Source organism: Camellia sinensis, chromosome 15, assembly GCF_055761805.1.
Source record: "Camellia sinensis isolate YWXY chromosome 15, ASM5576180v1, whole genome shotgun sequence".
In the NCBI taxonomy this organism is placed as follows: Eukaryota; Viridiplantae; Streptophyta; class Magnoliopsida; order Ericales; family Theaceae; genus Camellia; species Camellia sinensis.
In genome coordinates, this window is record NC_138975.1 from 138,723,499 (window position 1) to 138,742,223 (window position 18,725).

An 18,725-nucleotide genomic window follows, 5' to 3' on the forward strand; every position below is an offset into this window, starting at 1 on the left:
CCACCAGCCATCCACCTGCCACCACCACCCACCACCCACCACCACCACTCGCCACCTACTCGTCACCACCTACTACCACCCGCCATCTACCACCCACCTACCACTCGCCACCACCCACTTGCTACCATCCACCACCCGCCACCGACACCCACCCACCCACCACCACCACCACCACCACCACCACCACCACCCGCCACCTACCCGCCACCACCCGTCATTCGCCACCCATCTGCCACCACCACCCACCAACCGCCACCACCACCACCACCACCCACTCGCTACCACTTGCCATCGTCACCCACCCACTCACCACCGCCACCACCCACCCGCCACCACCCACCATAACTTGCTATCCACCACCCACCGTCACCACTTTTCACCACCGCCTTTTGCCACCACTTGCCATTTCTCACTCTTTTTTATATTTTAAAATTTTTTTAAACATTTTGTCAATTACCAAACACGTTTGTAGTTTATGTTTTTTTAAAAATAAATAAAAAATAAACAAAAACCAGTTTATAAATTTTTTGTAAATATAAACTGAAAACGTAAACGTTATCAAACAGACCCGTAATAATCACCAACAACACACGACGTGGCGTGTAAAGGCTGAAGATGAAAGAAATCAAATAAACCAAGGTCGGCGAAGTTAGGTTAGTTTGGAAGTATGTTATTTTAATAATTTTTTAATTAAAATATTAAGTAAAAAAATTATTATGTTTGAAATAATTTTTTATGAAAAGATGTGCAACAAGTAGAGAGAAAATGAAAATTTTGTTTTTTTGATATAGGTTATAGGCTTTTTAATTTTTTTAGTAATTTTTTAACTTTTAAACTAAAACATTGCATACCAAACAAGACCTTAGCACCATTTAAATTGATTATCAAAAATTAAAATCATATATTTTTTAATTATTAACTTTTTATTTATAAAAAAAAAATATGCCTCAAACCGCTTTAAAAGAAAAAAAATGAAATTGTTCACCCACATTTGCAATGATGGTGTCCCAAGGCCCCATCAAACTTTCAAAAATTGTTTAAAAAATGTACTTATTTATATTGTTAATAATTTACTTAACATAATTTAATTTATTTAAAAAACTATAGGACTCCATCAAATAGGGATTCATACTCATTTGACCCCAACTGTTTGACAAGTTTAATTCACTCAATTTGGTTAACAATGTTTAAAATTAGTTTTGAGTTGTTTGAGAAGTTTAATTCACTCAATTTGGTTAACAGTGTTTAAAAATAGTTTTGAGTTTTTGTGTGTGTGTGTGTGTGTGTTTAGTAGGAATGGCAACGGGCCGGGGCAGGGCTAGAGACCACACTTCCTGTCCCCGATCCCCGATGGTAGAATTTTCCTCGCCCCTGGCCCCGATCCTCAACGAGGAGTCTATCACCGCTTCCGACCCCAGCCTCTAATGGGGATCGGGTTTCCCCGAACCCAAAAATTCCCCTGCCGAAATAAAAGAAACAACAACATATATATTCAACAACAAATCTGAGTATATATATTTATCAACAACAACAATCATCTGTTTATCATCGTCATCATCAATAGCACACCCATTTAGAGAGAGAGAGAGAGAGAGAGAGAGAGACGAACAGATCTGAGCTCAAAATGCAAAAAATAAAAAATAAAAAGTCTACACATTCACACAGAGAGAGAGAGGCGTGATGGAGTAGCTGCGCAGATCGCCATGATAGAGAGGAGGGATAGCGATGATGGAGCAGTTGTGCAGATCGTCGTGACGGAGAGGAGAGACAGCGGTGATGAAGCAGCTGCGCAGATCGTCGTGATGGAGAGGAGGGACAGTGGTGATGGGGAGAAGGGATGACGGCGATCGGCGGTGATGGGAAGTGGGAAATCAGCACTGCGCACAGAGAGAGAGGGAGAGTGAGAGGCTGAGACTTGAGAGAAATGAATGTGAGAGAGTGAGAGAGGCAGACTGACTCACACATATATAATATATATATGGAGAATATTCAGGGAATATTTGGGTTTAATTTGGGGACGGGCCGGGAGAACTTATCCCCGTCCCTGGCTCGAAAACCGTCAGGGATTCAATTTTCAATACCATCCCGGCCCTATGAGTGGTAAGTTTTGGGGAAAACCCGTTCCAACCAATTGGGGTCGAGGGATTGGGTCCCCGTCAGGCCAGGTTCAAATTTGCCATCCCTAGTGTTTAGTGTACTTTTAAATATGTTAAGAACTCGTTTGGGAAGAAGGGTTGGGTTGAGTTCGAAACTATTTTAGTCATAAAAAGACAAAATAAACTTTTTAATCTAATAAGACAAAATATCACACCCAACCCATAATCATTTTATTTTTTCTCTCATAAAAGTGAAAAAAACCAAAAAGTCTATCCCAAACAAGATTTTTTAACCCTAGGCTAAAATAGTAAAAAAAAAAAAAAAACGAAAAAGTCAACCCAATTCCTAAACGAACTCTAAGGGGTTGTTAAAGATGTTCTAAATAAGTGCACTTTTTGACTTTTTATGAAATATGAGTTAGGTTTGAAGTGATGTGATAGAGAGGTGATGTGACTTAAATAAGATGATGTGACTTAAATAGGATAGTGACTTTTTTAGGGGATGCCAAACCTAGCCTAAGCATTTTCATTTTACCTTTTAGATGTTATTAATCTAAAATACATTTAAAAATACACAAGAGGACATCCATTGAGGGGGAAGTCCATACGGAGATCATATATTTTCTCTCTCTAGAATGAGCTCAACATCTACTGTCGTTTTTGACCCCGAAGAAAAGTCATAGGAAGAGGAAGACCATCTCATTCACAACACCAAGAAGATCAAGAGTAAAGAGTCAATAGAGGAGGAAGAGATGGAAATCGCCGAGGAGGTTTCTCCCTTACCAAATCTCTCATCCCAATCTCAAACATCTAGCCCTAAGATGTTAGATACACCAGCTGAGGGACCCAAAATTAAATCAGTCAAGGATGCCCTTGCATCACCCAGAAGTAAAGACTTCTACTTTAATGAGCTAGAAGACAACATCAACATTGAGGAGGAAGATGAGAATGGAGACACAGACATCCAAGATGGGCCTACTCCACAGAGGGACTATGGGATACCCACAATCGATCTCCCAAAAAAATTATTGAAAGAAATCAGACAACCTTTGGCCAATGCTCTGCTTATCAGACTACTTGGGAAAAGTATAGGGTATAGAATGCTTTGTTCTCGAGTCAAAACACTCTGGGGTCTACAAGATGATTTCAATGCAATTGATCTGGGAAACAACTACTTCCTATTTAAGTTCTCATCTTAAGAGGATTGTGCAATGGTTTACTTAGGTGGTCCATGGGTAATCATGGATCACCATCTCATGGTACGCAAATGGGAGCCTGACTTCAAGGCATCAGAAGCCTTTGAAACCACCACAGCTGTCTGGGTTAGGTTTTCGGAGCTTCCGATTGAGTACTATCAAGAAAAAGTTCTACACACCATCGCGAGGCAATTAGGGAAACCTTTGAAGATTGATCTCACCACTGCCATGGCCACAAGAGGGCGCTTTGCAAGAGTTTGCATCGAAGTGGACCTTAGCAAACCACTTTGTCCCAGATTCATTCTAGGTAAGAAAAGTTACAATATTGAATATGAATCTATTCATTCAGTTTGTTGTCTTTGTGGTAGGGTGGACCATCGCAAGGAGCTATGCCAATTCAAGGAAGCACATCGAACATGTCAGATGAACCAGAACTCTAGCTCGCCGCCGGCAGGAGACCCACCAATTGTGACGGATAATACTCTATCTAACCAGAACGCATCAAATGAGGATCTTTGGTGTAAAGTTCTCAAAACAAAATACCTCAGAAATAATACTCTATCCAACTGGCCAACCAAAAGAAGAGCCTCTCACACTTGGAAAAACATTATCAAGAATAGGGATGTATTGGATAAGAATATCAAGTGGAATGTAGGTACAAGGGAGAACATCTCCTTATGGATTGATTGGTGGTATGGATCACAGCTTCTTTGCAACAAATACCAAGGACCTCATATTGATAACACCACTGGAGTTAGTTTTATTCTAGATGATGAGGGACAATGGAATATGTCTTCTATTGAAACAGTCATATCTCAACAAGACAAGGAAGACTTTCTCACTATATTCAGGCCCAGGTATGTGACATTCACTAATGGCCCAATTTGGAAGGGCTCTACCAATGGTAACTACTCCACTACAGCAGCATACCAAGCCTTAACAAGGCAGGATAACAATAGGGAAGACTGGCAGTAGCTGTGGAACATGAAGGCTCCCAAAAAAATTAAAAGCTTCATGTGGTTAGTGGTGCAAGATAAACTCCTAACCAATCACCAGAGGCTAATAAAAAATCTTTCCTTGAACTTGTCCCAGATGCCAATGCAGTAGGGAAGACATCTTCCATCTTCTCAGAGGTTGTCCTAAAGCAAAATCAATTTGGATACTTCTGAGAGACTCTAATTGGTGGCAACAAAGCATATATACTTCAGTTCAGGATTGGATCAAAACTAACATTAAAAGTAAGGTGCAAGTCAATGAAATACAATGGCCCTTAGTCTTCATAAGAGCACTTTGGAACATCTGGAAGGAAAGAAACAGAGTATAGTCTTTGAGAACCACACTCAACCCCCATCTGTTAGTGTCAAGCTCATATTAGAGCAAGCAGAGGCAACTCAACAAGCATTTTAGAATTTCCTCAATCCAAATTACATAAACCCTGTACTAACTAATTGGTCTTGTCCCATTGCAGGTAAACTTAAACTTAACGCTGATGACTGCTCCAAAGGTGACCCATGGCAGTCAGGCTATGGTGGACTACTCAAAGATGAAGTTGTCTCCTGGATATGGGGTTACCATGGTTACCTAGGTCATTGCACTAGCCTGGAAGCAAAAATCTGGGGCATACACAGAGGACTGACCATTATTATGCAAAAAAAAGGTTGTCCAACATCACCATTGAAATTGACTCTCAGAATGCAATAGAAATGCTCAGAAAAGGTGTTTTCACTACTTCACCCGATCGATCCATTATTGAAGATGCTAAATTCCTTCTCAACAGGTGCCAGTGCTCTATCCAGCATACTCCCAGAGAAGGAAACCACAGTGCTGATGCTTTGGCCAACATTAGAGTTAATCAACATGAGCATCTTGTGTATCTTGAGAACCCACCTAGCTCTCTACTTTCTTTTCTTATCACTGATATGGTGAACGCTAACTCTGTAAGGGATTAACTTATCCCAGGGCTGCTCTGTCTGGAACTCGTTGTTTAACTTATTCCCATTAATAATAATAAAAAAAAAAGTCCATACAGATATCCGGCTGTAAAATCGCTAGTACAAATACCAACTCCTCGCAGAATAATTTTGTTGTATTTATTAATTTTTTTTAAAAAAACATTTATAAATGTTTTACTTTTTAATACATCTATGTTATATGCATCTAAAATTTGACTTAAATATGAAAAAAATTCTAAAGATAATAAAACACAAAAAATAAGAAAAAAAACTCCAACTATTTTTAAAGACTAAAAACCAAACTGAGAGAATATTGTTTACTTAATTTTTTTTATAGAATTTATTATGGAGTGACTCTGGATTGTTTTGGGGGAGATGGTTAAAAACTGATTTTTTGAATTTTTTTTAAAAACTTTTTTCACCGCTTCATGTGAGAGGTAATATGACCCAAAATGAGTTAAAAACTGACTTTTAACTTTTGATATATATTGCCAAAACAACCCTCCATCTGTAAAAATTATTGGGGTCACCACTGTCCAAAATAATAGGCCACATCTCTAAAGATCAAATATGAAATTTAGGGAATTTGAAGATTTCATGGGCTTACAAAAATCTTATTTTAATGGTTTGAACTATTAATTGAATTTGTAAAGTTCTCAATGTATATAATCAATACGAACAAATAAAATCAGATGTTATGAATATCAGATTGATTTAAATAAAATGATATATATTGAATATACTACAAAATAAAAGGTTCATATCATAAAAATAAGACCCATGATGAGTCTTATGAATCTCTTAAATTCTCTCAAATTCTGAGAGAAGTCCATTTAATGATGGAAAGTTATAAAATATAATTATGATGATAAAAACAAGAATGGTAGAAAAATGACAATATAGTCATTTAAAAAAATTTTGGGTATGACATCAGCAATTCATGGGACAATTTATAATGAGATTACAAATCTCAGGGAGGGGAATGTAATTTTTCAAACATTAGGGGAGAATATGTATTAAACAGAAATCTCATGAGTGACAATATAATTTACCCAAAATATTAAATATTTTTGGATAAATTATATTAAATCCCCTCAAACTATCGGTCATTTATACTTTACCCCCTAATGTTTTAAACATAACAATTATCCCCTCAAACTATTTGAATTTGAATATTAAGTCATTTTATTAGTCATTTGTTAGATATTTGGATAAAAAATTGTCAAGTGCTGTGCACATGATGATTATATTAAATTTTGTGATCAAATTACCTGATTTTATTTTTTATAAAAAATTTAATATGATTATCATGTGCACAACACTTAATAATTTTTTTTAATCTAAATATCTAACAAATAACTAATTGAAAGGCTTAATGTTTAAATTTAAATAGTGTGAAATGATAATTATTGAATTTAAAACATTAAAACATAAAATATAAATAACCGATAATTTGAAAACATTTAATATAACACTACAACACTGCTCCTGGTGTTCAGAAGGTTCTTCAGAACTATAAGAATCTTCAAGATATCATTGTCATTTTGGGGATGGATGAGCTCAGTGAAGATGATAAGTTGACTGTTTCTCGTGCTCGTAAGATCCAACGGTTCTTGAGCCAGCCTTTCCATGTTGCTGAAGTGTTCACTGGAGCACCAGGAAAATATGTGGAGCTAAAAGAGAGCATTACCAGTTTCCAAGTAATAAAAAATTTGTGATGGTTTTGCACAATAGACTTAATTTGCCTTATCTTATGAGAACATTATTTAGATATTGTAGCTAGTCTACTCTCTCGATTTTTTCATTTGTTGTGCACATGTTATTTTGATTTAAAAATTAGGGCAAATTGTCAATACCCCTTGAGGTTTAGCAAAAATAGAGATTGTCCCCAAAGGTTCTAGAAATTACATCCTGTCCCTTCAAATTTTAAATCGCATTACAATTTCTCTCCTCTGTTGGTCCACTCCACCATAAGGTCAACTAATGGATCTTGCTTACATCGGCACTAAAAAATTCCAAAGTCCCAATTTTGATCCTAATAATCCATACCCAAGCCCGCACCGAAAACCAACCCTAATAACCCATACCCAAATCCAAACTCAGGGAAGGGTATAGAGGGATAGTGAGTGGGGTGAGAGGGAGAGGGTGGTGGCTAAAGGTTGGACAGAGTGATGGGGCCGGGGGATTGGTGGCTAAAGTGGTGGTCGTGAAACTGGTGGGAAACAATGTTTTGGTTGAGGCTTTTATGTTCAGTAATACTATTGCCAACTGCATAGAGAGTATCTAATTTCTATATTGAACCATTTTCTCGTGCGGTTTTCAAAATCATTTAACCTGACATACATATGGTGATTAATGCAGAGAGTCCTGGATGTAAATAATTAATATACATGTAACCATAATAATAAAGCAGAATTGAACTTTACAGGATCTTGAATTCAATACAACTCAAGAATAAAAAAAACATACCTTTGTCAACCATTGAATTAGAGAAGTTGAGAAAATACTCCTAATAGTTGAACCTTGAATTCTTGGCTCATCTTTTTCTCTTTGTCTCTCTTTATTAGGATGACTATAGAACTTAGAGTGATGGAAAAATACTCATATCATGTAAGGGGAGTCATCTATCCTTATATAGAGGAGAGAAGAGGGTTAGATAAACTCTATCAGAAGAATTCTTATCTATCAAGGTTTCCTTCTTATCTTATAAGAGTAATTATATTAAAATTCTAATTAATGAACTGAATCTCAAATATTGGCTTTATCTAATTGTGGAATCCAAATAAAATAAAACATGTAAGGAATATGTAGGCTATTGGGCTACACCAGAAAATAAATCCAACATTCTCCCACTTGGCCTATTAAGCCGATTATGATGTAACTATGAGGTTTTTTTTTTTTTTTTTTTTGTCAAAATATGCAATTTATAAAAATTTTGACCCATTGGATTCCATACTAAGAAACTTTGACACGTGATCACGAATTTTAAAAATAGCCAATAAGTTTAGATATATTAGAAACTATAATACTGTGGTTACTTCAGATCACCAATGTGAGTTATAGCGGTTATATAACATTTTATGTCATATTTCCTTTTATGCGCCACACCATCGATAACCTTCACTAACCCAGTCCATTATTGGGATATGCAATTATTTGCCTGAAAGGCCCCTGTAATTTGTCTTGTTAAGACATTTCTTGTTTATCAATATTCAAATTAATGCGTACACACACTTTTAGAATAGGAAAAATAGAAACAAAATTATTATTGCGCAAATAGTGTCAAATAAAAAATAAGCACTCAAGATTATCCATAAGCATCATGGGTTGCTTAAAAGACTCATCCTGATAGCATGCTCTTTGTATGTCTTTGGTAGCAATCCCTTTGTGATTGGATTAGCAATCATAAGAGAGGTGCTTAAATTTTCAATTAATACTTGTTGTTTCTGGACTCTTTCTCTAACAATTAAGTACTTTGCATCCATGTGTTTGGAACCACTGGAGTACATTTCATTCTTAGAAGGGAAAAAAAAAATGTTGTGGTATTGTTACAATATATCTTTAGCGGCCTGACAATTGAGTCAACAACACCAAGTCCTAAGATGAAATTTCACAACCATAAAGCATGAAGTGTAGCCTCAAAGCAAGCCACAAACTCAGCCTCCATAGTTGATGAAGCAATAGTGGACCGCTTCACCCTCTTCAATGAAATTGCCCCAGTAGCTAGTAGAAAAAACAAAACCTGATGTAGATTTTCTACTATTAAGGCAACCAGCAAAATCTGAGTCTGAGTATCAGGTCAGTTCCAACTGTTCTGATCTCCTATAGGTGAGCATATAGTCCTTTGTTCCCTGAAGATATCTCATAACCTTCTTTACTGTCTTCTAATGTTCCATTCCAAGATTACTTTGGAATCTTCCCAACATTCCAACTACAAAACTAATATCTGGCCTGGTACATGTATTGGCATCCATCAAGCTCCCTATTGCTAATGCATATGGAATGTCCTTTAGTTGTTTTCTTTCCAAGTCATTCCTTGGACACTGTTTGTCGCTTAATTTATCACCCTTCATGATGGGTGCATCACCGGCTAAACAAAACTACATATTGAATCTCTCCAAAACACGATAAATATATCCTTTTTGAGATAGTCCTAGTAATCCTCAAGATCGATCCCTAAAGATCTCTATGCCAATAACATAGTTTGCCTCACCCATATTGACCATTTTAAAGTTCTTGGAGAGATATTCCTTGGTTTCATGCAATAAGCCAAGGTCATTACTAGCTAACAAAATGTCATCCACATATAGCACCAAAATAATGAACTTACTCCCACTAACCTTCAGATATATGCACTGATCAACTGTATTTTTCTTAAATTCGAAGGAGGTAACGATATCATTAAACCTTAAATACCATTGCCTGTAAGCTTGTTTAAGGCCATATATGGATTTTTTTAATTTGCAAGCTAAATGTTCTTACCTTTCTTTGCAAATCCTTCTGGCTACTCCATACAAATTTTTTTATCCAAATTCCTATTTAGAAAAGCAGTTTTCACATACATTTGATATAACTCTAAGTCATAATGAGCTACCAATGCTAGGATGATTCTAAGCGAGTCCTTCTTTGATATTGGAGAGAAGGTTTCTTTATAGTCTATGCTTTCTTTTTGAGTAAAACCCTTGGCAACAAGTCTAGCTTTAAATCGTTCGATATTACCTTTTGCGTTGTGCTTGGTCTTGAAGACCCATTTACACCCGATCTTTTTACAATTATTAGGCAATACGACGAGATCTCAAACACCATTATGTTCCATGGATTTTAACTCTTCATTTATAGCATTGGCCCATTTAGTAGAATTATCACTATTCATGGCTTGTGAAAATGAGATTGGATCTTTGTTAATCCCAATATCGCAATCAGATTCCTGTAGATACACCATGTAATCATTTGGAATGGCAGGCTTTCTTTCCCTCTGAGATCTTCTAAGAACTGCCGATTGTGGTGGTTCTACAATATTTTCAATGGTGGTATCTTCATAAGGTGGTGAAACATGAGGTGGAGAAGGATTTTCATCATGTTGTTCGTTTCCCTTAGCCTGTGGAATAGTCTGAGGAACAACAATTTTTTGATAAGGGTCAAATGTTGGCACATCTACCCTAATTTTCTTGAAATTCACCACTCGTGTTTTGTCACTCCCACTAATTTCACCATTCTCTAGGAATCTAGCATTACTGGACTCCACTATCCTCATACTGTGATTAGGATAATACAGTTTGTACCCTTTAAACTTGTTTGGATAACCAATGAAATATCCAGATATTGTTCTTGAGTCCAACTTTTTCTCTTGTGGGTTGAAGATTCTTGCCTTTGCTGGACAACCCCAAATATGTAAGTGTCTCAAACTAGGTTTCCTACCAGTTCACAACTCGAAAGGAGTTGTTGGGACCACCTTACTAAGAACCTTATTTAAGATATACACTATAGTCTTTAAAGCTTCACCCCACAGTGAAATGGGTACAAATGAGTAATTTAACATACTCCTAACCATATCTTTAAGTGTACCATTATGCCTTTCAGCAACTCCATTCTGCTGTGGCGTACCAGGCATTGTATATTCAGCACAAATGCCTTTCTTTTTTAAGAATTTGGCAAATGGGCTAAGATTTTGGCCTGACTCATCATGTTTACCATAATACTCACTTCCCCTATCTAATCTCACTATTTTAACCTTTTTATCTAATTGTCTCTTGACTTCAATTATGTATACCTTAAGGATGTCAACAGCTTGAGACTTTTCATGAATTAGATACACATATCCATAACGTGAGAAATCATCTATAAATGTGATGAAATATTTTTCACCACGAAGACATGGGATATTGAGTGGCCCGCAAATATCTGTATGAATTATCTCAAGAAGCTCATTACTTCTCATGGCACCTTTCTTAGTGTGTGTTTGGTTTTCTTTCCTTTAATACAATCCACACATATCTCAAAATCAGTGAAGTCTAGGTTTTCCAAAATCCCATTCTTCACCAATTTTTCAATTCTATTTCTAGAGATATGCTCTAACCGTCTATGCCACAAGATTGAGGATTTTTCATTAATTAGATCATGTTTTAAACCAATATTCGAATGTAGAGTTACTAATGATTGTGTAAATTCATGATTTAAGGCAATTTTATATAAACCATCACATAAATTACGAAAACCAATCATTATGAATTAAACATTGAGTTTTTCACAACTAAATAAAATTAAATATCCAACATGATCTAAACTATATTCCTAGAAATTGAAGGAACATAAAAAGTGTCTTCTAGATCCATCTAATGACCCATCTTTAAGATCAGTCAATAGGTTCCTACAGCTACGACTTCAGCTTTAAGACGGTTCCCCATATAGACAATTATTTCATTTTCCTTCGATTTGGTTGAGAGGTATCCCTGCATGGAATTTGTAATGTGGGTCGTGGCCCTAGAGTTAATCCACCAAGTGTTAGAAGGTACTTCAGCAAGATTTGATTCATAACAAATAAAAAAAAGTTTCTTATATTTCTTTTCGAACCAAGCCTTTCACTTGCTGCAGCCTTTCTTCACATGTCCCTTTTTGTCACAAAAGTAGTACTTGACAGTGAAACCATTATGAGCCTAATTTTCTTCCTTGTAATGTGGATTGTGGCCCCAGAGTCAATCCACCAAGTGTTAGAAGGTACTTCAGCAAGATTTGATTCATAATAAACAATAAAAAATTTCTTACATTTCTTTTCGAACCAAGCATTTCGCTTGCTGCAGTCTTTCTTCACATGTCCCTTCTTGCCACAAAAGTAGCACTTGATAGTGAAACCATTCTAAGCCTAATTTTCTTTCCTAGGCCAATTTTTTTTCTAGGGTGGATTTTTCTTTGATTTTACAAAATTACCCCCCCCTAATTTTTTTCCCCTTTCTTTATTGCTCTATAAGTTACAACCAATGCAATTTGATGTCCTTCTTCCCTCAACGTTGAGAATAAATTGCACGAGAAAAGTTTCATAAACTTGCATCCTTAAAGTTTTAAGCTTTGTAGCTTTGTCAGCCATGTTGAGGATGTGATCCTGAACTCCTCGGTTGCCATCAATAGGTATTAACATAAGGTCTCATAAGTAACACGAAAATAGGCTTAAACAATATACCATAAACAATATACATATTAAATCTTTGAGAATTATAATGATGAACTATTGATATCACATAAGTCAACTTTGGGAAAAACTTAGGTATATCTATTGTCCACTCGTCAAGAATCACTTATGTAGGTCTAAAGTAATTTATGCAACTTTTCAGTAAGTCATGTTACCTTTGGGTATTCAATTCCAATCTATCAAATTACATACGTTACATTATCCACCCAGTTCATAATTATTTGAAAGTGACTCTCCTTTGGGCTAGTTTCAATCTCCTAATTATAACTGTAATTGAGAATATTACAGACCTTAATGTTACCCTTTTAACAATTCTTTTATGTAGTTCTATATTCATAAGTTTTACAAATCTAGGCCACTTTGGCAGCTACTAAATTAGTAAACCTTATGAATACGAAACTAACCAACAATATTCTTTATTCATTAATTTGAGTTATTTAATAATCATTAATTCAATCACTATTTTAATGAAATAATTATTTTTTTGATTTCTAAAATTTCTTTTATGTGATTGCAATTACCAATATAATAATAATAATAACTCTGGACGAACATGAATATATATATATATATATATATATATATATATATGTGAGAGCCAGATAAAAGTGGAATGCATATAGGCCAAGTACATATTTGGTTAATCGGTACATATTATACTGGCCCCGTTTTATGCGTTCTGGATGCCGAATATATTATTCGGCCATAAAGTCAGTTGAACGAGGGGCCGATTGAAAGTTGGAATACGACGAAAGAAGGACCGAATGAGCAATCACATGGCGGATTAATAGTGGGCCCTATCCTGAGGACCAGAAGCGTGTATAAATAGAAGCATAACAACCAAAGAGATGAGGTAAGAACTAGTACGCTTAACTTAAGATACAAGTAACCAAGAGAGTATACACTGACTTAACCGTCGGAGTGCTAATTCCGCTACCCCCGACCGGAATGTTCATTCCTTTTCAGGTCACTAGCTGAGGATCTCGAGCGTCCCAGTGGAACAAAAGATTATTTCCAAACCACTTCCCCACAATTGGCGCCGTCTGTGGGATTACTCAAACACATCCATGGCGGGCGTGACAAAAGATCCTCCAGTGGTCGCTGGCGACCCTACGCCACAAGACGAAACCACTCCGAGCAACATGCTTGGGCCAGAGAATATTACCGCAAGAAGGGTCTTGAACTTCAATTCACCCTCAACATCAGCACATGAGACAATGCAAGCGATTATGGAGCAAGCGAAGCAAAACGAATAGAGGTTGGAAAACATGATGGCTGAGAACGAGCATCTTCGACAAGATTTGGCCTTGGAAGTGGTAAAATCCCAACAAGCCACGCACCAAGACCCAGGATGACCTCTGAGAAGGGATGGTTGACGATCTCGAATTCGGAGACATGATAGTGGCAGTGGCTCTGACTCATCATCCCCAGAATCTACAAAGAAGGGATGAGTCGACATCTTTAGTTCTTCTGAGGGAAGTCTGTATGCATGGAAGAAGCAAAGAAGAAATGATTCAGATGAAGAGGATCAGTATGACCCTTTTGTACGACGGATTGCAAGGGTAGTGCTACCCAAAAAGTTCAAAGCACCGTCATTCACCTTGTATAATGGTAAATTAGACCCCACCGATCACATTCACCATTACAAGCAAGCCATGACGTTTCATGCAGATGACGAGGCCTTCATGTGTCGAATATTTCCGAGCAGTTTGGGACCACTGGCTGTAAGGTGGTATTATAACTGAAGCCGACATCGATCAAGCGCTTCCACCAACTCCAAAAATCCTGTAAGGCAAGGTTCATCACTAATGAGGTCCAGTCAAAGCAAGCCGATTCTCTGTGGGCAATGCAAATTCAACTGGGGCAAACCCTTTGTGCATATTCGACGCGGTATTGGGAATGCTTTAGTCTAGTAGATGATGCCTGCAATGATTCCATGGCCATTACCACCTTCAAGATAGGGTTACATCCAGACAGTGCCCTCCGCAGCTCTTTGACCAGACGGCCCCCAAAAACAGTCTGGTCGTTGATGAAAAAAGTTAAGGAATACTGCAAAGTAGAAGACGATGCCCTCCAGGTCAAAGACGTGTATAAAGCCGCTAAGTCGACCCCGCCTGAAGTCGTGCAGCTGATAAACGCTGTAGCACCATGGAGCCCTGAATCACGGAATCGGGCTAAACGCGATAGAAGACGGGATTCACGCCGATCAAACGACTTATGTCTACACCGAGCTAATGAGCAGCTTCAAGTGGATAGCAGGCACGCAAGACGCGCCGACAAGAAATACACGGAGTTATCAAAGCCGATCAGTGTGGTTGTGGATAAGGTTCAACACATTCCGTTCTTCAAACGGCCATAAAAAATAGTGGGACCTCCCGACATGAGGAGACGGGATAGGCGGTGCGAATATCACAAAGATCACGGTCATGATACCGACAGTTGCTATGCTTTGAAAGATCACCTTGAGGAGTTGGTACAAGATGGTCGGCTCCAGCAATACGTCCGAAAGAACAACTCAACCAAAACAGTTGCCCTACAACAGGATGCACCTCCGCTCGGCGTCATCCATATGACATACAACCTGCCAACAGCCCCCGCCGTGCATGCAATTCATTCGCATCTAAGCCCCTAAAAGCAAATCACACCAACAAAACGGCCCCATTAAGCTCTGAATATTACCTTCGACGATTCTGATTTGATCGGTGTAACGCTCTCCCACATTGATTCATTGGTCATCAAACTACGCGTAAATCGATTCACCGTTGAACGCGTTTTCATAGACCAGGGGAGTACTTCAGAGGTTATGTATTACAAGAACTTCCCCAAACTCGGGTTCGTCGAGTCGGACCTGTCTCCGGCTCATCTATTATTCGACTTCAACACTAATCCAGAATACCCGTTGGGCAAAATCACACTACCAGTTCGAGCAGGCTCTCGAACAGTGGATGTGGAATTCTTAGTCGTCAAGCTGCCTTCACCGTATAATCTTATCATGGGACGAACTTGGCTACATGCCATGCATGCCGTGCCAAATACCTATCATCAACTGCTCCACTTCCTGACTGAACGCGACATTAAAGAAATCTGTGGTTTCCAGAAATCGGCACAATCATGTTATCTTCTCGCCGCAAAGACACCAAAAGAGCTGGAGATGAATTCTATTGAGGTTCCGGATCATGAGAGTCTCGACAATGTTGGACGGCTCCCAAGTGAAAAGGCCACAAAAGCCTTGGATCGAGTTGAAATTGACGGGGATCCTGACAGGTTCTTCGTGGTCGGCGCTTCCTTGAATAAAACTGACAGGCAACAGCTAATTACCTTCTTACTCGGCAACCTTGATGTATTCGCATGGTCGTCGTATGAGATGCTAGGGGTAGATCCATCTGTTTCTCAATACCGTGTAAATGTTGATCCCAAATGTATGCCGATTATTCAGAAAAGTTGGTGGTCAGCCGTAGAACACACTGCTGCCGTTGTCGAAGAAGTTGACCAGTTGCTTGATGCCGGGACAATCCGGGAAGTGACCTATCCTAGATGGCTGTCGAATACTGTAGTGGTAAAGAAAAAAAAATGAAACTTGGCGTGTCTGTGTGGACTTCACCGATTTAAATAAAGCTTGCCCCAAGGATTGTTTTCCTCTCCCAAGAATTGACCAACTCGTAGACACCACGGCACGTCATCAACATATGAGCTTCCGTGATGCCTACCGAGGCCACCATCAAATCGCCATGCATTTGGAGGACTAAGACAAAACTGCATTCCTCACCCCAAGAGGAACCTATTGCTATAAGGTTATGCCTTTTGGGCTAAAGAATGCAAGGGCAACTTACCAAAGACTAGTCACCGCTATGTTCAAGAAGCAACTCGACCGTACTATGGAAGTATACATTGACGATATGGTGGTTAAGTCCAAAGAAGAGCAAACTCATCTAGCCGATCTGGAGGAGACATTCAGCATTCTACGCAAGTACAAAATGAAGCTGAACGCTTCCAAGTGTGCATTTGGGATCGGATCCTGCAAATTCCTTGGCTATATTGTCAACCACCGAGGAATCGAAGCCAACCCGAGGCAAATCACAGCAATCTTGGAACTCAGCTCCCCTCGATCGGTGAAGGAGGTTCAAAAGTTGATGGGGATGGCCGCTGCACTCAACAGGTTCATCAGTCGTTCCACAGATCGCTGCCGACAATTCTTTCATACCCTATGGCAGGGTAAGGCTTTTGAATGGACCTCTGGGTGCGAAGCCGCTTTTAACGGTCTGAAGACCTACCTCCGATCAGTTCCACTCTTGACAACACCTTTAGCAGGTAACCCGTTCATTTTATATCTGGCAGTCTCCGACCGGGCCATCAGTGCTGTACTGCTAAAGGAAGAGCGTGGGGAGCAACAACCAGTGTATTATGTGAGTAAGGCAATGGTTGACGCCGAAACACGTTACCTTCCATTGGAAAAACTCATCCTAGCCCTCATCATGGTAGCAAGAAAACTGATGCATTCCTTTCAAGGGCATACCATCGGGGTACTAACGGACTACCCCCTCCGGGCAGTACTCTGCAGTGCAGAAGCATCAGGGCGCGTTTCAAAGTGGGCTCTTGAACTCGGCCAGTACGATATTCAATTTCTGCCTAGAACCTTAATCAAGCGGCAAGTGCTTGCCAACTTTGTGGCCGAATTCACTGGGGGTCTTGCCGATTTAAAGTCTGATCAAATTCAACATAAGCCGAACTGGAAAATTTATGTTAGGGACATTTAGCAGTTATACTGTGATGGATCGTCCAATCAACGCGGCAGCAGAGCCGGAGTAGTGATCATGGCTCTCGATGGAGCAATAATTGAGCAGGTTGTCAAACTCGACTTCGAAGTATCGAACAATGAGTTCGAATACGAAGCCCTACTAACCGGCTTGCAGAACGCACATCTCCTGGGTACTCAACGTTTGCTTATATTTTGTGATTCAAAACTTGTAATCAATCAATTAAAGAGGGAGTACACGGCCAAAAATGGCCGTATGGCCGCTTATATGAAAACGACAAATTCCTTGCTGGCAAAATTTGATCATCATAAATTGAACCAAATAAGCCGTGATCAAAACACACATGCAGACGCCCTGGCTTGCCTAGCCTCTACTATGAACTCAAAGATTAAACAGACAATTGAAGTGGGTTTCATCCCTAAGTCGAGCATTGGTCCTTTAGAGGAAGTCCAGATCAATGTCATAGAGTCAGGTCCAGGTTGGATGGACTCCATTGTTGCATTCGTATCTTCTGAATAGCTCCCGTCGGATAAGAAAGAAGCACACAAGCTGCGAAACAAAACCCTGCGATACTACTTAGATTCACAAGGAAAGTTTTACAAAAAATCCCATTCTGGCCCGTATCTAGAATGCGTTCATCCGGATAAAGTGGAGGAACTCCTGATTGAAATACATGAAGGTAGCTGTGGTGCCCATTCTGCCGGGCACTCTTTGGCCCATCGAGCTGTGACACAGGGGTATTATTGGCCGACAATGAGAGCTGATGCCGAATGTTACGTGAAGAAAAGTGAACAGTGCCAGAAGTTTTCTGCCTTAACCCATCTGCCTGCTGAAGAATTAAGCTCTATAACCAGTCCTTGGCCGTTCTCCCAATGGGGACTTGACATCGTCAGACCATTGCCTCGCGCCCCGGCCAACAAGCGATTTTTTATTTTTGCAACAGATTATTTCACAAAATGGGTGGAAGCAGAGGCACTAACGCACATTCGAGATACTGATGTGAAGCGTTTTGTATGGAGAAATATCATAACGCAATTCGACATTCCAAGACCACTTATTTCAGACAATGGCACCCAGTTTGATTGCGGTGTCTACCGAGAGCTGTGCAGCAAGTATGGTATTCGGCCCTATTTTTCCACCTCGGCTTATCCGCAGAGTAATGACCAAGCTGAAGCCTCCAAAAAATCTATTTTGGACAGCATCAAGAAGAGGCTGGAAAAAGCCAAAGGCAGATGGGTTGACGAATTGCCGAGTGTGTTATGGGTTCATCGCACTACTCCGAGGCGGTCCACTGAGGAGACGCCGTTCGCTCTGTGCTTCGAAACATAAGCAATCATCCCCTTGGAGATCGGCCTCCCAACCATGATATCAAAATTTTTTGATATGGGCCAAAACGACATGATGCTGGCCTTGGATTTGATTATGATTGAAGAACGAAGAGACCGTGCCCTTGTATAATGAACGTGTTCAGCTGCGCTGCTATACACCAGGAGAGTTGGTCCTAAAGAAAGTGCTTCAAGCTGCCAGGAATCCGGCTGATGGAA

The 18,725-nt window shown here is 39.2% G+C and overlaps 1 protein-coding gene across 1 annotated transcript; it reads left to right on the plus strand.

The window, feature by feature from the left end:
• The first annotated feature begins 15,230 nt into the window (after positions 1-15,230).
• Positions 15,231-16,001, plus strand: LOC145813341 (uncharacterized). The gene has a single exon (XM_082908623.1). It carries the CDS (start codon positions 15,231-15,233, stop codon positions 15,999-16,001), a length of 771 nt encoding a protein of 256 aa, XP_082764749.1.
• The last annotated feature ends 2,724 nt before the right edge of the window (positions 16,002-18,725 follow it).